This window comes from Cotesia typhae, unplaced genomic scaffold (genome assembly GCF_013202065.1).
Source record: "Cotesia typhae breed Kobodo isofemale line unplaced genomic scaffold, CoteBio_Ctyphae contig_48, whole genome shotgun sequence".
Lineage (NCBI taxonomy): Eukaryota > Metazoa > Arthropoda > Insecta > Hymenoptera > Braconidae > Cotesia > Cotesia typhae.
The window spans coordinates 10,985,858-11,011,816 of NW_027423756.1; the positions used below are offsets into that span (position 1 = coordinate 10,985,858).

The following is a 25,959-nucleotide window of genomic DNA, read 5'->3' on the forward strand; positions in this document are numbered from 1 at the left end:
AACAACTTTTAATACAATTTAAAGAGTTGTATTATTTCAAATATTACTCACATTGACTAAAAGTGTTTGATCGAGTGGTACCATATCACATGCTGTGAATTTGACTTTGAAATGTGAAATAATGCTCGAGAATTGAACTAACTGTTTAAAAAAATCGGCTATTAATTCACTTCAATTTATCAGTAAATAAATATATTATTAAAGTTAAAAATTTTTTGTGTGTACTTATTTTTTAATTTCCTGATTTGCAGATGGTCGAAGCATGAGTAAATTAATAATTTTAATAGTTTCATGACTCTATAAAAAATAATAAATTAATATAGAAAATCGAATTGTAAATTTAGATAATTATTTTATTAAATAACATTACTTGGTTAATTGTTTTTGTGACATTAGATGTCAATACTATAAGTAAAAATATGTTCCGTAATGACATGAATACCATCTGAATTGTTTCTCTAGCATCTTCTTGCATGTAACGAATCGAATTCCAAATTGTGAAGTACAACATACATAAAGTTTTAACGCTGAGATTCAAAATATCAATCAAAATTGGCAGTCCATAAAATTTTTTCAGACTGTCACATATTTTGTATAAGTCCACATAAGCATTTACACTATCACTGTCAATAATATGAAGATCTGGTGCTGGTACTGATACTGCCATATTTATTACATATGATGGATGCACTTGTGCTGTATTGATTTTCACATTATCTACATCTGAAATGCTTGAATTAATAGCTTCAAAATGTTTAGTGATGATGTTTAAAAATATTACAAATTGAATTATCATTCCACCTTCAAAAAAACATTCCAATATTAACTGCACTATCATTGTTACTGAGAAATTATAACGACTTTTAACTAGCATTATGCTACTGATTATTAAAAAATCCGTCACTAATGTTAAATAAATTGTACGGTGTAATTCTTTTTTGAAGTGGTCACACTGTTCAATTTTTTTTGTAACGAACTTTATTTGATGAATTATACTTATTAGAGATCTCTGCCGGAAAATGAATATCAACATCATTAAAATTAAACTATGTGATAAAATTAAACAAAGCTTTTCGTATAATTCTAATGACAACACTTGCTCACTGTCGGGATTAGAATCTAATGAATAAACGATATAATTGAAGTATACCGTTGAAACATAGATGATAATGATTAAAATGCTATAGAATGTTCCGATATATGAAAAATAACAGATATTTTTTTCATCTCTGCTAGGTGGAGTATTCAATGCCCACGGAGATAGTCCAATTATTTTGAACCAACAATATTGAATAATCATAAAATATCGGTAACACACTGAGTTCCACTGATTGTAATTTAATTTTGTCTTTAAATTGCTTAAATTTAATCCCATCATTATTCAATTATTTTTTTTGAAATATTTTTAATATATGATTTTTATAACTAAGGTTTTCACTTGTTAGTCGTCCAATGATAACTGATAAAAATAGTGACACAAGAATGTTTTTTAGCGAAACGCGAAGGCTTAGTTTTATTTTGTTATTTTTTCCCTATGTATTGATAGTTTCCACTGATAATTTGATAAATAAATAATATGACGTGAGTGCAACCGTCAGCTAATTAACCGATCGATGATAATCTATGGTATTTTTTCTTTTATAGAATATTATGTGGCAGTTCAATTATATTTCTAGTGAATTTAATGAAAAAAAATATAATTTGATAACTTTTCATTTAGATTTTATAACTCTTTTATCAAAGATAAAATAATTTATCCAAAATTTCTCCAGATTTTTTTAAATGGAAATTGAAAAATAAACAAATTATTTTTTAGACTTTAATCATAAAAAAATATATCTAATTTTTTTGTTGTTGAAGTCTGTTATAAATTGTTATAAATCTCTTATTCATGATAACGTTCGCTCGTTTTCTACGCCAATCGATATTTATGTATAATTTGCTCTCACGAGATATGATTTTAAACTAATATACTCCGACAATTATTTACAGAGGTCATCATTTAAAAAAAAAAAGTGTAGATGTAATTTTTTATTGATTTTTTTTTATTTATCAGCAATACAAATACTTATTCACTTGTGCATTAGAAAATTTTTCACTCTTAAGACTATCGATTTTCCTGACGGTGTTCTCAGTTAAAATCTTCAATTTGATTAAAATTTTATAAAATTCATCAATGAATTATTCGGAAGTCGAATTGATCTTAAATTGTATAGCTATAGCAATGTATGATATAATCGCAGATGCAGTCTAAAAAATGGGAAGGAAAAATAAAATGTGTTAATATATTTTAGTAGTATTAGCTTTGATATTTGTAAAGTCAGTTATACTTACCATCGCTAAAAGTGTCCGATTTAGTGGTATCATTTCGCAAGCAGTAAAGTCGATCTTTGCGATGGTCAAGAAACTCGAAAAATTAATTAACTGTGAATTTGAAATTAATCATGCTTTGATAATCATTATTAATTCATTGCAATAGAAAAAAAATATTAATAATTTACCTTCTCTTTGAGTTGTTGGTCAGCATAATATCGTATCAGAAGTAAATCGACGAGTTTCGCCATTTTTTTACTCTACAAAAATTGAACGTGTTGATATAAACAAATTAGTAAAATGCGGGTGTTTATCGTTAGAGTCAATAGAAATTATGAGATAATTTAAAACTTATACCTGATTTACGGCTTTCGTGACACGAGAAGTTAGAACTATTAGTAAAAAAATGCACCATAATAGAAGTAATATGTAACCATAAATTCCTTGCTTCATTTGTAATGAACCAAAAAAACAAACCAGAAATGCAAGGTATATATGAAATGTATTCTTAATACCGAGAGTTACAGCGCTGATCAAAATAGAAAATCCATAAATATCTTGAAGATCTTCGCATATTTCACACAAGTCAACGTATGCAGATATTATATTGTTTAAATCACGATGGAGGATTAAATCAGAAGATATTGATGATTGTATCGTTGATATTGTAGATAATGAGTGCGCTTGATTTGCAATAATTTTTGTATTGAGAAGTTTTGAAAGAGCTGAATTAATCTTCTCGAATCGTTTAATAATCATAGTCAAAAATATTGTGTATTGCATTATGAGACCACTTGTAACAAAGTCAACAACTATTTGATTTATTATCATCGTTATAAATTCAAAATATCTTACTATTTCTGTTTCTGCACTGATTCCAAGAACAAAAAAATTAAAAATGAACTGACAACACAGTGTAAAATCAAATTCTGGTTCATAGCTATGACTAGAGCCATTCAGTAGTCTCAATTTCTTATTCATATTTTCAAATTTATTTATTATCTTTATAAAGGATTTTTGATACATGGTCAAAACAATAATGTTTAAACTAGAAATTAGTGACGAACAAATTTGTAAAAGTCGGGGTAGTACTAATGGTAATAGCTGCGAGCCAATATCCAATGGAGGAGATTTTTTCATGAAAATAAAGTTGCAGTTAAATGCAAAACAGATAATGACCAATATAATATTATAACATGATCCAATACACGAATAACTGCAAATAGCACGACCACAAAAACGAACCTTTTGATTTTTGTTTAATATTTTCGACATGTTCATTGTCCATGGTGCTAATCCGAGTATTTTAAAACAAATGTATTGAGTACAGATAAAATATCGGTAACAGATGGAATTCCATCGACTAGAATCGAATTTTTTTTTATTTCGATTGATGAATCTTGCTGGTTCCATTATTTCTGATTCGTCAAAAATAGTTATTCTTCTGTGCTTGCTTTGCAATAGTACAATTGAGACTGATTAATACTACAATTTGTAGTAAAATGACTACAGTAAAGATGAAAGATATGAGTAAAGAGGACAGTAATTAGTTGATTTCAGATATAATAACTCTCTTGTATTTTTTATTTTTTGAATAATTTATTAGTATTGATGTGCAGGTACCTTTTTAAATTTATTTAACCTTGTCATTTGTAATTAAATGGGTTAATTTTTATTTATCGACAAAGACATACCAACAAAAGGTTAAAAAGAGACACTGAATTGTATAATAATAATCAAATAAGATGTGATTGTAGAACAAATCTAAGAAAACGAAGAATTTTTTTTTTTATTTGAGTAGTTTGACTTTTGATAATTGAAAATGATACTACTATAATACTTACAATTACTAAAAGCTTGCGATCAAGTGGAACCAATTCGTAAGCAATAAATTCAAGCTTTGAATTTATGTGAGCTCTCAGAAAATTTGTTATCTATAATTAATAAATAAAATTTAGTTAGTCACACATGAATATCATCAGAAAGGAAGATTGATTTACCAGTTCTTTGACTTTTTGGTTGAGAGAACATTGCAAAATAAGTAAATTCATTAGCTTCAAAGTTTTTTTACTCTGAAATAAATGTAAGAATTATACATTTTAAAAAACTTTTTAGATCAAATTGATTTTATCGAAAATATATACCTTTTTTATAACTTTTGTGACATTCAAAGTCAATACAATAAGTGAGAAAACCGCCCATGATGTAAGTATTATATTTAATGACATTATTTTTGTAGAAATTTCCAAAGCTTTCAGCAATGATAAAATTATCACATACAAATGAAGCAAATTTGCGATGCCAAAATAAAGAGTGATGATCAAAAGAGGTAATCCATAGAAATATTGTAAATCTTCACACATTTCACATATTTCAAGGTAAGAAAATATGATATTATCAAAATCGTGAAGAACTAGTTCTGATGATACTAATATTCGTACAACAAGAGAGTTTTGAGCTCGATTTTTTCGGATTTTCATATGATAATATTTCATTATAGTTGAATTAATTATATCAAATCGCTTAGAAATCATATTTAGATTGATTATGAACTGATTTATCATTCCATTAGTAATAAAGTAAGAAATTATTTGATTAAACATCGATAGCCCCGAGTAATTATCTATATGGGTTATTATTAAACTTCCAAATACAAAAAAACTGAAGATAAATATTAAATAAACGGTTAAATCAAATTCTATTTTGTAATCACTAAATAGTTTCAATTTTCGATCCACATTACCAAATCGATTGTATACACTTATTATTAATTTTTGGTGCACAAGCACAATTATTGGTATCATAATTACCAGAAGCGAAAGAAAAATCAAAACATGTCTTCTTAATATTCTGATTGTTGTTACAGATGGTTCTACCAAATCAAAATTTCTCAAAAATAGATAATTAAAGTTCAAGAAAACACTCGTAATAAACCATAAAATATTAAAACAGTTCCCAGCGCATGAGTAACTGCATACGTTAAATGTTTTGAAACTAGATTTTCCATCTTCGTCAAGTATTTCAGAAGTATTTAAGGTCCACGGTGATAGTCCAATTATTTTGAAACAAACGTGTTGGATTAAAATAAAAAATTTGAAACAGGTTGAACTCCATCGGTTAAAATTCAATTGTTCTTTCATATTATTGAAATCTTTTAAATACATTATGAAATTTATATTTTATTCGAAGACTTATGTCCAACTTATAACTGATACTTTCGAAACTGAGTACTACTACAATAATATTATGCACAATAACAAAATAATGCAAGCTTAACTTTAGTGCGTGATAGATGTTTCATCTGCTCTATTAGAGTGCATTATCAATCACAGATATAAATAATTAGCTGATTGGTGATAATATATCTTCTCTAATTATTTCTTTGTTATAAATAATTAAGTCATTTTTATTTGAAATGGTAATTTTTTTATTTTGTTCTGAAAAAACCTTGAGCTTATTAATTTTTTTAACTTTTAACCGAAGAAAAAAAATTAATTACTATAAAAATGATATCGTTAGTTGAAAATATTAGTTATCAAGAAGTAAAGCGATAATTTTATACAAGTTCAAAATTAATTTTGATTTTGTGCAAATATTGATTTAATTCTAATCAATTATTGCTTCATAATATTTTTTTAATGGTTCTGACCGAAAATTTATCATTTTTACAATTAAAAAAGGAATTCAAAGACTTGACAGAGAATAGAAAAAATCAAAATTTTTGTTTTACATGTAGATTACACAGCTTCAGAAGTTAAACCAAAATTTAAAGCATAATCCGATGTATATTAGTTGTCTTTCGTTTTTTTTTTTTCGGAGTGTCGTATCTTGATAACTTTTCTTAACGTGTATCTCACCCACAATCTTAAGTGCTCGCAACCCTTGGACATTAGAAAAGAGACACTTAATCCTCACCGTGAAAAAAACATCTGTGAAGACGTTTTTATCGTTTTACACCTGAACAAAAAAATCAAAATCCATTCCCACCGTTAATAAAAAGAAAAAAAAAAACGAAACGAAGCCACACGTTTTGAAATATATTGAAAAGTAAAATATTATAAATTGAACCTGTTATAGTTTATTGTTACAAATATTGAATTCTCCGAGATTCCGAGTCTGTTCATCTAGAAGAAACCACCTTACAAGTGGCTTGTATAATAGACTATTATGATTTATTCTTGTCAACAATCATAAACTGATGCGCGAACGAGGACTGAAGAGAGAAAAAATATGTTCACAGTTGGAAAATAGAAAGTGTGTCGAAATAATAAAAGCGTCATTAGCTGAATTACAATAGCCATAGTCATAACACTCATAGATATTCTATTCTATTATATTATTATATATATCTGTAAAGTTCGAGTGGATTTCCGAGGATCCAAAAACTTGCGTCGACTTTTCGACTGTAACACCATCCGAGAGATGGAAAAAATATCATCTATATAATATAATAGTTACATAGATATAAAAAAAAAAATGCACGCATGAATTCACTTGGTGAGGGTGAACTTGGATAGAAAAAATATAAAAAGTAAAGCGGAGATCCCGGGTCATAAATTGTCGAGTTTTAGGTATTTAAGCGATAGATCATATTTTTAAACAAAAGTCCGTGTTAGATTGGTGGACAAGAGAAGAGCCAACGGTGAGTGCGACAGCGTCATACAGAAGGGCATGAGATAGTAAAAAATAAAAAATGTGTACTAGGTTTACGGCACGCCCTCTTTTACACACACCGGGAAACCCCATAAATCCTTCAAACTGCGGACTATGTTATACTATTTTCTAATATTTTGATTTATGTCGCTTTCACTAGTCTAATTTGGAGACCCAGTCCAGTGTAGCTCTGTTACCGCATCAACAAAAACCAGGCAGCTATCGTGTGGAGTACCGCTGACCACCCTAAAGAACATTTTCATCTTTTATTTGCGCATTTAGGGATAAAATTTTTTCTCCAGGACAAAAGAAGTTTGTGTTGCGGCATAGGTACCTCTCGAGTTTTTGTCAAAAAACGTTTGGTTACACAATGAGGTATCGGTGTCATTTGTGGCTTTTAAGATAAAATTTACTGCAACTAAACATACTCATAATATTTTTGTGACTTGCGTTTTTCTAGTTCTGGTTCTATTCCTCAAATATAAGAGGATGTTTTAACTTCATACCAAACCAAAATATTAAATATAGAAAAAAGACGTCTCGAGGTTTTCTTTTTGAGTCACATCGTCATTTGACCTAATAGCAACAATAAAAGGTCTTTTAAATTACAACACAAAGCTCGTGTTGATTACTTTTATCTTGAAAAAAAAAAAAAAAAAAAAAAAAATATTCAAATATATTCAGATTTTTTCAATTTTTTCACTCCGGCGCCTAGAGTTGAATTTGTAACAATAGCTAATGGCTTATTATAAAAATAAATAACACCGTAATAACTGAGTGTTATAAATATTTAAAATAAGTTTGTTTTGGTTTATTTTACAATAGTGTTTACGAAAATTGCCGGTCGCCGCTAATATATTACGTCGAAGCATGAAGAAGCTATTTGTAAGTGATGGGTCATGGTTATTTGTATTGTCAAAGATTTAAGAGGGAGTTTTATTATTTTTGTTGGATTTAGATATCAAATATTTTTTTCTTGTGCTCGAGTGTATACGCGACGTCAAAAGACAGATTAAGTTGCCGAAGGGGCTGCGATGCGAGATAAATAAAAAAACGAATCACTTCCTCGCAAAACTTCCGGCGGCGGGGTTAGTCCGCGTGTGCTTATATCGCCCATTGTCCTCGAGTACGTCTAATGATTCGTTCTGATCCGGTGCCTGGCTGAATAAGGGGATAGGACTACTACAGAGCGGCATTCCGTACATTTTGGCTTCCTGACAGACCAGTGTCTCTTCGTCTTCTCTCTTGTTGTCGGTTGGTGGTTGTTATTGCTGCTGTTGTTCAGTAAAATGTCCTCATTGACTGTAGTCTGATATACCTTCATGTATAGAGGAGCATACAATACATGCATGCAGAACTGAGGGATGTAGAAGAGCTTGAGAGAGCACGTTGTCGTGCTAGACGGATAGATTTAGCACAACGGAAGGGGGTAATGGCTTAGTAATACGTCGAGGGTAACACACGTCCAGCGGAAACGACTCAATCTCTATATACCTACTCAGTAGCGCAAGCGTATAGATTCACCACCATTCACCCTTATTTATTATCATCAGCATGACCAAGCTATATGTATCTATTATCTATTACTTTTGCTAATTCACCGACATTAATAAATATCTAAATATAGTAGATCTATAAACACATACACATATACTGAAAAAAAAAAAATTTACTTGATTCAAGAGAAAAATTCTTGAAGTAAAAAAAAAAATTTTGGAGAGTTTAATTATTTTGAAATTTATCAGTTAAATCAATTTTTTGGAACACTATAACATACATAAATGTCTCAAATATCTTACCCAAAGTCTTTTGTATTTATATTGTACGGTAAAAAATATTATTGTTGAGGTAAACCAAAGTATTTAGTGACTGTGATGGGTCGAGAATCGTATCGCCTCCGGGAGTGCTTAAATTCAATTCTCAATCATGCCAATTGTCAACCGTTCAATTGTTTAGATGTCACCTCAGGCTATCACTCGACATCTGCTCAATTACTTTTCCAGCTTGCTCGAAAAAATGTTTTAAAAATTCAATTTGGAATTTGAAATGATAATAAATAGAGATTGAGAAGGAAAAAAATTAATATAACGGGAAAAAATAGTGTTCAACTATCATTAACAAATCATAAATATTTTTGGTCATAAATATTTTGAATACCAAACACATAACACATTTATTCTCGTTAGACAGCCGTGTCTAAAAAATGATGATCCACCGGTCAAATTAATAAAAAATTTAATGTCTACTTTTTCAATCATACCCATCAATTTGAGACTTAACTAGCGTAATAAATTATTTAATTAGAGAAGGTATTTAACAATGCTTTCGTGCATTCTTTAGGTTCACAGTAATAAAAATCCATACGGAGATATTGTTTATAATAAATTGTGTATCAGTTTAGTTAAGACTTAATATTAGAAGAAGCAATGTGAAGAAGAGAAAGCTTTAGAATGATATTTGAGGAAGAAGGTGTATGATAAAAAGTATAATACGAGTAGAAGGGAAGATAATGCATTGGGGTTTCGGTCAGGCCTTGTTTATAATGGGTTGAACAAGGGTGCTAGAAGCCAGTGGGGGCTCGGGCCCCCCTAAGGCGTGGGTCTTATAGGGCACTGTGAGCCGTGGCAGTGTTAACCCACGGGTTGCCTCGCTGTGTGTGCTCTCTAGTGTTTACTAGTAAGCCGCGCTTGGTATTTAGGGATAACAAGAAGGCCACTTCATCATATACATCGGTATATATGATAAAAATATATTTATAAAGACGAAAAATGCTTGTTATAAACAAGCCTAATCTTTCTTACTCATTATTTTCTGTCATAACCCGCCTATTTTTTTTAAAACTCTCGTGAAATTTTTAAGAATTTTTAAAACTCTGTCTGAGTAATATGTTATTTATAATATTTATAACCCATTGCGTAATTTTAAAAGCAAATATCGACATGAACATTTTACTGTAATTAATTAACAATAAAATATTTTTTATTACTATTTAATTTTATATGAATATTCATTTGAAAAATGTGTGGTATAAATTTAAAATTCGGCTTGGTGAGTTCAAAAGTTAAGACCGACTATGCAAGAAAATTATAAAATCCAGAAAACCCGGTAGTTTGTTATTTTTTATCGCAAACTTGATGAAGGAATATGCATGTAATTTAAGAAAAAAGTAATAAAACGTCCAAGTCATAATGTTGCGGCGTTTTGATCCTTTTGTGTGAATTCAAAGTATCGATAATTGTTGGGGCGTTTTTGTGACTGATTTCGATCGAGGCTTCATGTTAATGTAATAAAATGGGTAAAAAATTGGTTGACTGAATGTCAGGTAGCAAGCGACGAAAGGTCAAACGATTGATCGAGACTCTAGATCGAACGGATTTTAAATGTACGCATTATCAAGTCAAATGAATGTGAGTGTAGAGTTGAGAAAACATGAATCGTGTTCAGTAGTCGCGCATCCGACTGATAACGATCTTGAGATTGCTTTTTTGAATAATATATATAAATATATCGACCATATTTTTTCTTTCCGTATCATATACATTCTATACATATATACATGTATTACAATATAGCTGAGATTGAGGAAATAATTCACATCATTTTTTTTAAACTGCACCACATTTTATGTTTAATGTATTCCTTTTTTCAAATTTACAAGCGACATGGCAGGTATAAGCTATCCGAAAACGTTTATACAAATGTCCTCACAGATTAATAGATAAATATATATATGTCGACCAGCTTGGTGGGTATTAATATAAAAATCTGTGTGACTTATTGCTCGTCAGTAAAATCAGTGTACGTATTTTTTATTTTTAGTTTTTTAGAGTTTGCTCGATTTTTCCCCATCCGCTGACATAAACACGGGAATCAATTCACGTAGATTATCTTTATCGATTGTAAGGATATCGTAGGGTCGCGTCTGAATGATACATGATGGATGGCTAGGAAATATTTAATGTAGTTAAGAGTTTCCGCTTCATATTTAGCATCGAGACGACATTTCGTTGTGACATACTATACGTCCTCTGTTTTTTCTTCTACAAGATTTTCAAATATTTTTTAACTTTCTGCAGACTAAATTAAAAAAAACTTTACATAATTATTTTTACCTGGTAAAAATTACTTTTTGACCGAGTGACTGAAATAAATAAATTTATTGGGAATGAAATAAAAATAAATGAAGAAATCTAATTACGAAAAAAAATAATAAAACAAAAGAACCAGCGGAAGTGTGTGTGAAGGGGTCACGAGTATCATATTGACAGCGTCGTCTTTTCCTGTTGGTATCATCACGAGGTCAAAATCTTGTACATTGTTAATTTATGTGTGTATGAAGACGTAGAGCCGATTATTGTGTGAGTTTGCGAATACAACCAAGGCAAGAGTTCGTTCGACGCGAACTCGTTGCATATGGAAGCAGGAAACATGGGAATGGCGCGAGCCGAACCCGATATGATACTCTGAGTAAAGACTGGATTGATGTTGGTTTGTCAAAGAACGAGCAGCGCTGAGTGCTCAGAGGTTATCTCGATGTCTGTAGTGGTTCAAACTACGACCAGCCGAGTTAAGAGTTAAGTTCTAAGCTGTAAGTTGCACAGTAGTTGGTGAAGTAAAGAGAAAACCAACTGTACTGATGTTAAGTATCAGTATCTTCTTGCGAAGACGAAAAGGAAAATAATAAAATAAAATAAATTTGTGTCCAGCTGGTGGCGGTTCTGTATCTAAGCCATATCCAAATGAAATTCAATCTTTGACTCGTGGAATTTGCATACTTTCCCCGGGCCCGGCTCGGAAGCGATCCGACTGTCAACGCATAAACATGGCATTTGCATAAAAGGACTCTGTTGAGTTTTGTAGGCGAGAGAATCGATCCACCGGGTTTATATAGGTGTCGACAGTGAGACAACTCCGAGAATTCAAGACTAAGACTAAGACTCTATAAGATTTAAGACTCAAGACTTTGTTCAAGACATGAAGAATACTGGCGAGCTCCCGAGATCAAGGGATGGCGCCCCACTTTCAATTTTCTTTCCTTTTTGTAATTTATTTATGCTATTTCGTATTTTTCGTGCTCTAAAAATTTGACAATAGCGGTTTTCAAAAGTCCTCAAGTTTCAGATAGTAAACTCATCTTCGTTTTATTAATTCTGACAAGGATGACGAACACAAAACATAAAACTGATAGCTGATAATTGATAAGTTCAAAATAACTGATTCCATCTATAAATTTCCGACTTCAGTTTTTTGAAGTAGCTTAGACTGTTGTTATGTGTATTTTCGACGAAAAAAAACCCCAAGTCACTGTTATGAGTTTGTATATAAAGGTACATCGGAATGTTACCAACTACAGCCGCATGCGGTAAACTCTTAACCCAGTATCTCAGCATCGATCTAGATTTTGAAAAGCAAAGTTGACGTCTACGAGGTCAAAAAATGTTTACTTGACTTTTGTAAATATTTTCAAGCAAATTTATCATTTGTGTTGTTGTGTTGTGAAAAAAAAACATCAACTTTGTAGGAAGATTATTTTTTAGTGAGAAAAACGTGGCCGTGCTCGTGATATCCCGAAGGCTCGTAGGAGACTGACGCATCATCAGCAGGAACAAGGATAATAACCAATTATTTTCGAGCATATAATTAGAAAATTACTGAGTGAGGTACCAACCTACCGAGCGGATCCTCTATACTCTATATATGTATATATACTAGCGCAACTAAACGAAAAATAAAAAAAAAAAAAAAAAAAAATAAAGAAGCTCTGGGTCTCGTGCTTGAACGTGTTCTACATTCCCTTCCTGGTGCTCAATACTATACGGTGTTCTATACTTAGTACATACTCTTAATAATTTTTGAATTATAATTTATAAATTTATTTTTATCAATGGCATAATTAAAATAGTCGATTGAATAACTGGTATTAAAATCTTAACTTTGTCAGCAATCTGTATTTATTTTCCGTAAATTAGTATAATTGTTGAGAATAAATAAATGAGAATAGAATTATAATGTGCAATGCAATAAATTTATAGCAGGATATTGACTGAGTAAACTATTAATTACATGTGAACGACGACAGTTTATTAGATTGTTTCGTAATGAAAAACAATTGATTGAAAAACATATGCGGGTATGTTGGCTCTGAAATAAACCACTGTCGAACCAATTACCTTACATCTACTCCAAATGTATTAACTTTATACTAATTTTTTATTATTTTTAGTAAATTTTTTCGGTTGCTTATTTTATTTGTCATTAATAAATGATTAGGTGGGTTTACCTTGTCAGTCACTTCTTGACAGTCTAAAGTATTAGTCGCAGAAAATAAAAAATACATAATAATGATACGTAAATTAATAGGTGTGTACGTTTAAGTCGGTTATTATGTAAGTATGAATAATTTCTAATGCCCGTTGACGATGACATTGTAATACTTTGTCAGTGATTTGTACGTGTAATGTTCGAAACATTTCTCTGCTTATTTTTATTCACTTTAACTCTTTTTCTTCAAAAGAAAAAAAATTTTAATATTTAATTAAATAAATCAATCAAATATACTCTCAGCTGTCACTTGGCGGTATTTTATGAAGAATTTCGGTAAATAATCGGAAGTCCCAGCAGTGTACCAGCCAAGAAACGTTTACAATGTTTAACCTCCGGAATTAACGTAGAGTCTGGGATTTTTCGTTGGCGTTGGGGCCCAAAAGAAAAACAACGGCTAAAAATATAAATATATATATCGGGTTTTGTTTTTGAGGAAGTAAGATGAGAGTGGATACGATAGAGGGAGAGTTTGGGCCCCGAAAACTCCTCGTACGTGCGTGACGTCAATATGTCGGGAGTAATAAGATGGCCGGCGATAAAGTGGTGGGTGTAGATACAAGATAACAATCAGGCTGCAGTAGCTCCTGGCAATCTCGTGATTACAGGCTTAGCCCCACGAGTATCCTTATACACCCTCCGTTACTCTCCTCATCAGTCCTTGCTGTGCAGTCTTTATCCTTATACTCTTTCTCATCGCATCGCCGTCTTTTACGATATATATATTTATTATATTATATATACATGTATACTTTTCTGTACTAACTGACTCAACTCGGTCCTCAGTCACCAAAAAAACTAAAAGAATGATGAATTATTTTTTTTACTTATTCTTATTTCATTTAGTCCCCCCACGATTTTGGTGCTGCATATATATGTATACATGATATGATACTATGTATGGTTATGCTCGATATCGTGGGCTACGTTCAGGGATGAAAGGGTAGGGCCAGTAAGTTTGGGTTATAGAGTATCGTGAGTTGGTGGATGGGTGCCTCTTAATAATAATTTTGATCGGCAAATTGGCGTTGTGCATATTTCGGGATCGATCGTTATCTCGCGGAACTTTCAGGCCTTCTTGTAGTACTCGTTTGTGGCAATAGACAGAGATGAGGGTATGTTGAGGCATCAGTCTGAGAAAGAAGCAATAAGCGCATGAGGTGGAGGTGGAGGTGAAGGAGGAGGTAGAAGAAGCTTGAGGAAAGTGAGAGACTAAGAAGTAGTAAGATAGCGACGGCTGCTGAAACTACTCTGTTGCGGTTCCCGAGGCTACATTGTTTCTTCTCTCGTTCATGGATACACAATATACATATATATAGAACTACCTCTCAACGCGTATGCAGTTTATATTATCGTCTGGAGAATGTTGCGGTGGATGATGAAATATTTTTTTTTAGTTTAGTTTATAAATTTAATGAAATTATTTACGGTTGAAAAATAATTGATAAATATTTTTTTTAATCGCAAAAAAAGTATAGAAATATTTTGAATCAACCAATTATTTTTCGTTTAATTTTATGAATTTATTATTTCTAATTAAATTCGAATAAATTTTTAGATACTTATTGCTTTTTAGAATTGAATTGAATCATAAATAATTATTGAAAGATATTTATAGCTTCCAAAATGTACGAAAGTAGTTTTAATATTATTTAATGGTGTATATTTTCGGGTATAAAATTGAATTGTGATAACCGCGGCCAGACGACAAAGTTATATTATCATCGTGAGATACGCATTGCTGCACAGAGGGTTAAATAATTTTAGTTTCCTCTCTATCTTGATACTGTATTATCTATATACATAGATAGACAAAGTGCTAAACTGTCAGCGTTAACCAATTGCCAGTTGTAGGTGTTGCGAGCGATTTTCAAGTCAAATTTAATGCACAGCCGGAATATCAGCTGAGTAGTTTCGAGCTCTCTTCCATTACATTCCGCGATTACGGTGCCAGAAGTTAGTGTCGAGTCCACCACACCAGTGTAATCCGTCCTCATTACTCGTGTCGAGGTAGTTGGATCCAACTGTTCCTGTTTCCTAATATTATTCCCTCCGGGCCTCATGGTCTACTACTACTCGAGCCACCGTAATTGTTATTTCCCTAATCGAGTGTATCAACATCTTACTCCTGAATAGTTTTTAAAAATCGCTTATTTAATTTAACGCTTAATTGCTCCGAAATATAAAGAAAGGTTTCTTTTGAATTTTAAATACTGTTTACATTTATTTTTACTTTTGTTTCTATCAATGTTATTCTATATTCAGCAAATACAATTTTGAATTCAAGCACAACTTATAAAATTAGTTATTGTTATAAAAAGATATTACATTATAACATTGACAAAATATTTTATGTTTGGACAAATAATTTTTAAATTTCTAATGAGAAATATTTGAATTTAAATTTAATTCAGTGGAAATTTACTAATAATTCATTAAATAAAGATAATTTCTAAAAATAGTACCACACAAAACACACACATTAGGCGATAACAGTTCGAAGTAAATATTGTGATGATAAGAAATATATACTTTAAATTTTCAAAAAAAAGACTCGAGCTAGACCAGATCTTTATCAAAATGTTACAGTTGAGCGTATTATTACTTCGCGAGACAATATATGTGTATAAATGGATGTACAGATGTTCATGTTTTGAATGTATGTGTATTTATAATAATAATAATACAATAACAGTATAAAGACGTTGAAGAATCGCAGTCCCGACTTGGTCCACTGACAATAAAATTTCAAGTCACGTAAACTACGATAGTAAATAAACCACTGTCGTTCGTCCTTCTCTCGAGTTGAATTATACGTGTCCTCTCACCTTCACGTCGGGGTCATTGATTCTAAATGAGATATAACACTAAATAAAATTGTCAAACATATTTTTTCATCATACACATTTATATAATATAAGGAAAAAAGTTTAAGAAAAAACTTCTCAATGGAAAATATTTTTATCTGATCATCGTAAATTTTCTTAAATTTTACGCACCTCTATTTTTGGGTTACATTAATTTATAAAATACACAAACAATAAATTTTAGCCTAATAATTTTTGTTGAATTGAGAGGCGCCAAAAAAGTGCCTATAAATTTTAGAGAACGAAAAAAAAGTCTTATTTTTGTCTTTTAATCTAGACATTTTTTTCTTACGATCTAATCAAGATATCTTTTTACTCTGATTTTCTCGGGATTAAAATAGTAACCGCAACATTTTTTTTTTTTTTTTATTCCAGAACGACAAATTTAAACCACCAAAAATAAAGAAAACTATTTTTAATCCCTGTAAATATTTTTTGTAGAAACAAAAGTTTGATTAATTTGATCAATTATTTTAATTTTTAATTTCCGATATTATTAAAAATATATAAAATAAAAAATTCTTGACGTTACTTGCGAGTTGAACTAACAGATGGCACCAGTATATTTGGAAGTAGTCATAGTCAATATTAATCCCTGAAAACGACGACAAAACTTTAGCTTCGTAACATTCTCAGCCGTTTACTGCTGGCATCTGGCGGACAACCTCAACACTATTCCCTTCCACTCTAATAACTTATCATCCTATCCCAACTACTACCCGCCAACTCACCATCATATTCCCTCTGTTCTCAAAAATGAAATCCCCTCTTTTATCCCTCATATTTCATCCCCACTGTCTTAATCATAAAACACACGTCCATCTACTATAAACTACAACCGTTGAGCGCAGAGCGTCTCGGTGATGAGCCAAGGGACATTTACAGCACACTCCTTATCCTCGAATACTATCGTATCATCCCTTGTCTGTACACCAGCTCTAGCGCTGAGCTATAAAATATAAAACCTAGGAATAGAATAAAAAATTATTAAAGAAGAGAGTAAGAGAATAGAAGAGGAGCTTTTCGTTGATCGCACAATAGGGAAGCAAGCGACGTAAAATCCTTCATAGTATATTTTGTATTAAAATATTAAAATATTCATTCACTACGATAAAAGCGGTCAAATTACGACGGTTAACTCCCCATTCACGTACAAGCGTGCGTATACTCTGATCGTTTTTTAGTTTTTCTTTTGCTCCTTTTTTTTATTTTATTCTTTCATCTACTTTTTTATGTGGACTCTAGGTAATACATAAAGTTTTTTTTTTATATGTAAAACCTTATGTTTTCCGACCTACCGCACGCTTAAAAATATTAAAAATCAATCAAACAAAACCCTTTATATAATAAACTAAATTTTTTCTCATTCCACGTCACTTGATTACATTTGATGATACAACTTTTGTTTACTTTTTTAAATGTAACGTATTCATTTTAATACATAATTAAATATCTTCTTTATTGTGATTATAATTACCATTACAAATTGTAAATTGAATCATACTGGATTGTGGCATTTAAATAATTATGAATGAATGAAATTTAATTGAATTATTTATAAACATATTAAAATTTTTTAAAGAAAGATTTAAAAACAAATTTACATGAGATCTTTTAAATCTTAATTGGTCATAATGCCTTTAGCAAATAGGTGTTTATAGAGATAAAGGCTACTATTTATTCACCAAAATCTCTGGCTCTTAGTCCAAACGGTAAATAAAAAATAATAGAGATTATACATAATAACAATATGTAAAAGAGATAATCTATGGTGCTTAGTATATTCAGTACGAGTGACCTGCCAGACACTCGGATGTTTATAGCAAATATTTTTGCACCCTCTTGAGCGCTAACTAAACCAACTGAGACTATATGCCAGAAGTATAGAGTAGACCACCATTGAGCTGGTCCACAGTAGTCAGGATTTGTAAGTTCAGGAGCCAAAACCAGCTCACGAGGGTTCCACATACCACTTATATACATTAGGTGTTCTGTAATGCTCAGTAAGAATATATGAGGGGACAAAATCGCTCGTAAAACACGGCTTGTGTCCATTATAAAGTATATGCACAGTTATAGTCCTTCAGGTAGTCACCCGTTAGCTCTTTCAGAATAGTTACAAAAATTACAAACCAAATTATTGAAATAATTTTATTTTTCTAACGCACAGTGAATAATTATAAACATAGATACGCGTGTGAAGGTCAAGATTATGTGTGTGTGATAATACAGAATGATGTTGGAAGCCCGTCGGCAGTACCTGTCGGTCCTAAGCAAATATTTCACGCGCTGTTCAATCCAATTTGACACAATGGGCTACGAGAAATCGAATGAAAGGTGCATTACGGTTGAGGAATAGACTTGAAAGCCGATCGATTGTAGCTTTGCGTTGCGCCATACTCACATTTGTAAAATACAGTGATGCATACACTATTATATAGAGCTTTTTTTAGTTAACAAAATTGATTCTTTTTTTTTAAATATTGATTGCTATTTATTATCAAAAAGTGTTTTAAAAATTTTCTTTTGAAGTTTAAAATTAAAATTTTATTTATCCTGTTACTAAATTATTTATCAGAAAAATTTCAAACATCTTTTTTATCGATCGGTTTTATTAATTCAATTGATATCAATAAGCAATAGAGAATGAAAGATTGCGGATTAAAAGGATTTGTGTATTGGCTTGCAACAAGCATTCATTTAATTTTTATAATACAACTGTTGATTCTGTATGTAGAAAAAAAGTTGGCTTTAAGAATATTTCTTCGAGCGAAAGGTCTCGTAAAATTTAGCAGCATTATCCCCTTCGAAATATATAACCCACCTCTGTGAATGCATTATATTACACATTTCAGCATCCAAACATTCATCTCCAGGCAGTCTGCCACGACATGCACACCAACATAAAAATATATATAAATACAAATAAAAATACGAATATATATATATATATATATACAATAAACTTATTTTCTAGGACTCTATAATACAAAGTGTCGCTTTTAGCGGTATAAAAAAATTCGCGTACGTGAATTTATGTGTACAGTCTGTCTTACTGGCGCCATGTACTAACCATTATTATCATTCTTCAAACAATCTACCAAAGAAAAGAAACATCCGCGAAGGCGCGTGTGGTAATACTCATATTTAACATACTTAGATTTATTACTTGTATATATTATACTAGAAAATAGTATTTAAAAAAATTATTAGCTTATTGTATACCTACAAACATAGATATGTAGATATATACACCATTGTACAGAGTGTATACTCCAAAATGAGAAGACTAAAAATAAAAAGTAAATTATTAGTATGTTAAAAAGTTTAGTATAACAGAAGTCTCTTAACCTGTTGCACGACTTTAACATTATTATATTCATCCGTATAATCAAATCGTAACAATCCCATTGCGATAAAATATGAAAATTCACTCTAACGATATACCATTATGGATATTCAACGAGTTCGAGTAGTGTGAGGTATAATACATAATAATAAGTAATATAAAGACAACCTTGTGCTCTCTCTAGCTCTAGTCTTCTTCCTCTATATATCACACTCTGCATGTATATACCTACATAATACTGTATATATAGATATACAAATATGGGTATTATACTCACAGCTGATCGCTAGACACTGGATTACAAGTTCTAGCGACATCATCATCCAGTGTCTCAGTCTTAGTCTATATCTCAGTGTCTTGCTACCCCGGATTTTTTAAATTTATTCTTTTTTTCTTTCTCACTTTCTTGCTCTACTCCCTTAGTTATTGCCCCTCTTCTTTCTTATTCAACTATTCATCATAAAATTTACAATTCTGCATGCATTAAATAATTATGTTACCTGTTGCGTCAATTAAAAAACGACATGCATTAATATGTCCAAAGTTTTTGGTAAGAAGCACAAGATTTTTTTTATATTAATTATTAAGTAATTAAAGAGATATTTATTATAAATATTAATAAACGAAGCATGTGAGTAGTAAAAATAGTTTGTGTGGTTTAATTTCTGGCTCTCTGGGGTTAATATCATCTAGAACTAGGAGCAGCAGTAGTAGAGCAAAGTTACAGAGCTACAGAGTCGGAAGTAAACTCGGATACAGAGTATAAGTATAGAAGTAGAAAGCAAAGCAAAGCAGAGTAGAGTAGAGCGTTAGAGTTTGCTATTGTGAATAAGGCTGCTGGTGGCTGCAAGCATGCATGCATGCAGTTAGGTTGGCAGGGAAAAGCGCTTGAGGGGTAAAAAGAAGCTACAGAACCTGATAGTCGGGGGGTTGACAGGCGGTACTGGTAACCTGGCGCCGCCCAATAGTGACGTAGTGCCGACGGCCACCTTGCCCGACGGACGAATGAACGGCTGAAAGTTTAGTGGTGGGGGGATCGACAGAAGGGTCGCGCGCATGACGTGAACGAGCTGGAACCTCGGGAACCTCGAACGAGCTGCGAGGCGAGGCAGTCAGTCGCTCTCAGCTACGACATGCATAACGCATGAGAGCCAACAAGATATCTTTCTCTCCCGTATTATTATTATATATTATTATTATTTCTTTTTTATATATCTTTCTCTCTCGTTGGTGTCCTCGTGTGTACAGTCGCAGTCGTTGTCCCGCGAGTCGAGTTCAGTTGAGCAAGTTAAGTAGTAAAGTTTTAATAGTTACACACTTTGTTGTTAACTCGTACGGGTGTTTTACTAAAAACTGTGCAAGATACCGTCGACGGTTAAGTCTTGCACCAAGTCCAGTTTTATACGATAAATCTCGTTAATTTTGTGAAATCGGCAGCATCTCCTTGGTTATTTTTTTATTTTGTCTAATTTATTTAAAAGACAACAAAAAAAAAACGGAGCAGCCGTCTTTTAAAATTAAAAAATTTTTTTAAATACAAATAAAAAAAAATTCATTGAATTAGTGTGACGATTTATTATTTATCTGGGACTAAGTCCCAATAAATCACATCAATGAGTTTATTAATTTGTTCGGGACTTTGATAAGTGATAGTGCGTGACTTTAACACAACACACGGGACCACACTTGTCACTTCAAAATAAGTGACACAATTGTTTTATTATTATTTAAAGCTAAATAAATAAAAATCGGTGTGAATAAAGTGAGATATTTAAATAATAAATATTTAAAATGCGTAAGAACTCAGAAAGAGATGTAGTGAAAATAGTAAGATCGTGTAATCCACCGCCGAACATTGGCAGTGAATGAAAATATTTAAAATTATTTAAAAAAATAGTAGTAATAATAAAACATAAAAAATAAATAAATAATATAATACAATATAATATACGAACAATATAATACGGACAAGTTTTATTGAACATTATTTGACTATTATATAGTAATATAATAATAGTAATTGTGGTAACCCTTGAATTCGGTGAATAAAATCGAATCCCACGGTTGTAGCAACTTTTCTGTATACCTAGACCTAGACCCTTAGAACCCAATCTCGGCAAGTGCTTTAATCGATCAATTGGATTGCCGACAGGTTGGCACAAACACATCAAATTACTGCTCAAAAAAGTGTGTAATAATAATTATAATATCAAAATAAAAAAAAAGGGTAGTGTCAAGTGTGTTGGAGTGTAATTTGAGAAGCCGAAAAGTGGTATCCTGCTACAATCTAGTGGGTACCGCTCCGACTTGTAAATAATTACGAGGGCGGACAGTCTTCGCGTTGACTGGGCAAGGAGTAGATGGCAGCTACCACGTACATGCCGATTAGTAGCGCAGTATCGGCCGACCTGGACGGTGGTTCGGGTACAGCTATCGGGATGAATATTTCCGTAAGTGGATACTCATCGGGCTCGCCTCGCAGCGCTGCCGATGCTAGTGAAATGAAATATTTATCAGCACCCCAGCATCACCATCACCACCACCACCATCACCAGGTGTCCTCGTCGCCGTCGCCTAATGGACTCTCGCATCCCGCGAGCCTGTCCTCGGCGAACCCTTGGGTCAGCTTACAGCCAGGAAATGATCCTTGGGCGGCCTCCATGGGAATGCACCACACGACTCACCATCCCCATCACCATCCACACCAAGGAAATTCCAGTTTAGATGTTAAGCCTCTCACCGCCGCGGCGACGGCTACGGATTCCGTTCAGGGTATGCATCATCGGGGTCCGCATCAATCGCCCGGCATGGGTTCGCCCCATTCTTGGCACGCACCGGTTGTTCCGTCGGCACATTACAACCCGAACGGCGGTGCGGCCTCGCCAACTACCTTGCAGCAGTATCACGCCGCGATGAACGGAATGCTGCATCAGCATCCGCATCAGCACCCTCATCAGCTGCACAACCACCAAACGGGACTTCCCCATCACCTCAGAGAGGCCCACAACCACAGTCCACCCTCGGGACATCCTCTGCATCCCGGACACCCGCTCGATCGGGATCACAGTGCCGGCGAAGAAGATACTCCTACGTCTGATGACCTCGAAGCGTTCGCCAAGCAATTTAAACAGCGACGGATCAAGCTGGGTTTTACTCAAGCAGACGTTGGTCTTGCGCTCGGTACGCTCTACGGCAATGTATTTTCTCAAACTACGATATGCAGGTTTGAGGCGCTACAGTTGAGCTTTAAAAATATGTGTAAGCTCAAACCTCTGCTACAAAAATGGCTCGAAGAGGCTGACTCGACGACGGGCTCGCCGACGAGCATTGACAAAATCGCGGCTCAAGGCAGGAAGAGAAAAAAGCGCACTTCTATTGAAGTTTCGGTAAAGGGTGCTCTCGAACAGCACTTTCACAAGCAGCCAAAACCTTCCGCGCAAGAAATAACTTCTTTGGCAGACAGTCTGCAGCTGGAGAAAGAAGTTGTGAGGGTGTGGTTCTGCAACCGTCGGCAAAAAGAAAAGAGGATGACACCTCCGAATACGCTGGGCGACGGAATGATGGAGGGCATGCCACCAGGACACCAAGGCCAAGGCGGTATCCACCAGGGTTACCATCCACAAGACCATCTCCATGGATCGCCTATGGGCCACAGCCATAGCCCACCAATGTTGAGCCCTCAGGGTATTACGGCACATTCGCTTGCGGCTCACTAGCGTTCGCCAGGGCCTCCCCCGCTGGGCCTCGCTATAACCAGCTCGCAGTCGAACCCAACCAGCCCTGAAGGGTTACCGCCCTTCTATCATCACTACCTCCAGGCGCGAACCACCGGATATGGTGCTTCGTAGCTGCAGTGGCAGCCGCAACATCACTATCATCAGCCAAATCATCAGCATCAACGGGAGTTTCTCCGCGACATGCAAACATCGAGCGGTGTTGCTGCTGCTGACGAAGATGATGACAACGATCAGCTGCCATCAGAAGAGGAAATTATTGCGTTCGATTATGTGAGACGGAGCGAGGCCTCGTCGGAGCACCGGGGAGGCCGTCGGCCGTACGTCCAGCTCGATAACTTCGCGCTGCGACAATACGAATTACCGCGAGTTTAATTTTTGTTGATAAATAATAAAAAAAAAAAAAAAACAAACACAAATATATTATTACATACATAAATAAACTCTTTTTGTTAAATTCGCGGCAACGAAATACTAATAATAATAATAATTTAAAGTTAATATAGAAATAAAATAAATGGAAATAATAAATATAAATTAATGTACATTGTGTCTCGCCGAAGAAGAGGACGTTTATTAATAAAATTATTAAATTAAGGACTGGCAGAAAAAAAAATAATGACAGTTTTAAGGACAATCTATTGTAACAAATATATATATAAATATATAAATATAGTTATTAATATCATTATTATTATTATGATTACAATTATAATTATTATTAATATAATTACGGACCTCACTCTTCGTCGTGCCGACGTTGTTGTTACTAAATTGTTATTTGTTTGTTCTGTGACGTGTGTCTCTCTCGACAAAGTGGCGTTCGCGTAGTGACTCGCCGTCGGACAGATTGGTTATGTCCTGACACCTTTACTATCATGATAAACGTAACAATAATTAAAGCAAAAGTTGAAAAAAAAAATTATTAAATTTTTCACGGTTTAAATGTACTGGAAAAAGTGTATCGTAGTTAATACATCCGTTCGCCCTTTGTTGTTCGTACTCATATCCGCGGGTGTGTTGTCCAAATAAAAGCGCGAGTAGTTTATATTTAAATTCATTTAACATCTTTCGCGTACGGATCACATCATCAAGAGACAAACCGACCGCACAGACACATCTTAATATGATAATAATAATAGTTATAATACAGCTAAAACTACAACTACTACTACTCAAAAAACTTAATACTACTACCTTCTACCTTCTACTACTCACGTACATCCCAACCAGAAAATAGAGAAGAACGAAAAATGTAACTTCTTCTTCTTCTACTTCTTCTTCAAGCGCTCCCGAGAACTGGCTCTCGTTCCAGTGAGAGTGAGTACTGCATACTCAAAAAAAAAAAATATAAATACTACCTACCTACCCTACGACGGCATTTGCTAAGCTTGTATTTTTATTTTCTGACGGTAGTAGCACGAAATTATTTATTTTGTGTTTTTTTTTTCTTTGATTTTTTTTATTGCAACTTGTAAAGTAAATTATGTTGCAATTAAAATCGCGACGCGGTATCAGTTTTTTAGAAAATTATTTTATCATTTTTAAAAGGACACACACCAAGATAGAATTTATGAAATTATCCGTAATTTTACAGTTAGCAATACCTAGGTGAAAAATTTAATATATTTCCGATGTAGAGACGCACTAATGAGAGAGAGACGACGCTCATTGGCAAAGTTTACTATTACTATTACCTATGTATGTATGTATTTATATTTATGTATCGATATGTACCTACATAGGGGAGTGCTTTGCGACCGTGTGGAATTTGTCCTGTGCAAATCCATCGGGTGATGTAATATAAGTAAATATGAACTGTAAATAATCTATCAGATAAATATCGTAAGTTAAGTATGTAAGCATTCTGCGTCGCGCGTCACCGGCGTAATTATTCTACGGCCCACCCCTTTTTTCTAAAAATTAACAATTATACATTATTAAATAATATATATACATGTGTATATATTATTTCAAAAAATTGTATGTTATGTGAAATGAGCATGGACTGTGTGAAATTTTTATTTTTTAAAAAACATGTATTTTAATTTTTTATTTGAACAAAATTTTTTTTTATTGTTTACCTAAATTTTTTCCGATTATGATTAATTACTTAATTAGTAAGTATGAATGCGAAAATGAAAAAAAATCGACATGTAATATAAAGTTTAACTGATAAATTATATTATTTTATTGAAAAAAGTTCAAAATTGTTTTCCAAACAAATATAATAATTCAAAATGTTTTTTATTTATCATTTCTTAAGTTAGCTAATAATTGTAAAATGCTCGCGGCCAGATGTTTAACGAGTGAAATTTTATCAGTCTGACTGTTTTTAAAAATAAAAGATTTTTTTTAAAGTTGACAAAGATTATTTTATTTTTGTCGAATCGAAAAAAAAAAAAAAAAAGAAAGAAAATAAATTGTAATTGATTAAAAATAACTTCGGTTCTTTAGGGATGGGCTGTCACGAATGTTTTTAATTCCAGGGTATTTAATAATTATAAACAGAAAAACAGAATACAATAATATGTGTCTAACTAAATATTTATATATAAATCTAATAATAATAAAATAATATAATAATGATAAATAATAATAAAACCCGGCATATGAACGCGCTCGCTGTGCAACTGGCCCGAGAATAAAACAAAGCGTATTATCATCGTCATGTATATAGATATTTATTATATACTTTTGTGTAATACTAGTATTACTTGCA

At 32.7% G+C, this 25,959-nt stretch overlaps 3 protein-coding genes across 4 annotated transcripts; 1 reads left to right on the forward strand and 2 right to left on the reverse strand.

Annotated features, from left to right (window-relative positions):
- Positions 1 to 79: 79 nt before the first annotated feature.
- On the reverse strand, positions 80 to 1,592 carry LOC141529981 (uncharacterized). Of its 2 annotated transcripts, XM_074246792.1 has the most exons (3): positions 371 to 1,592; positions 226 to 297; positions 80 to 141 (listed from the first exon to the last, which is right to left on the reverse strand). In XM_074246792.1, exons 1-2 carry the CDS (start codon positions 1,376 to 1,378, stop codon positions 226 to 228), a joined length of 1,080 nt encoding a protein of 359 aa, XP_074102893.1. In that variant the 5' UTR covers positions 1,379 to 1,592; the 3' UTR covers positions 80 to 141. The 2 variants fall into 2 exon arrangements, with proteins under 2 accessions (XP_074102893.1, XP_074102894.1); XM_074246793.1 differs by having other exon boundaries at positions 110 to 297.
- Positions 1,593 to 1,862: 270 nt separating this feature from the next.
- On the reverse strand, positions 1,863 to 4,673 carry LOC141529781 (uncharacterized). Its single transcript, XM_074246476.1, has 3 exons — positions 2,671 to 4,673; positions 2,502 to 2,573; positions 1,863 to 2,424 (listed from the first exon to the last, which is right to left on the reverse strand). The coding sequence occupies exons 1-3, from the start codon at positions 3,724 to 3,726 to the stop codon at positions 2,281 to 2,283; spliced, it is 1,272 nt and encodes a 423-aa protein (XP_074102577.1). The 5' UTR covers positions 3,727 to 4,673; the 3' UTR covers positions 1,863 to 2,280.
- A 15,998-nt stretch (positions 4,674 to 20,671) lies between these two features.
- Positions 20,672 to 23,229, forward strand: Vvl (ventral veins lacking). The gene has a single exon (XM_074247308.1). It carries the CDS (start codon positions 21,864 to 21,866, stop codon positions 23,217 to 23,219), a length of 1,356 nt encoding a protein of 451 aa, XP_074103409.1. The 5' UTR covers positions 20,672 to 21,863; the 3' UTR covers positions 23,220 to 23,229.
- The last annotated feature ends 2,730 nt before the right edge of the window (positions 23,230 to 25,959 follow it).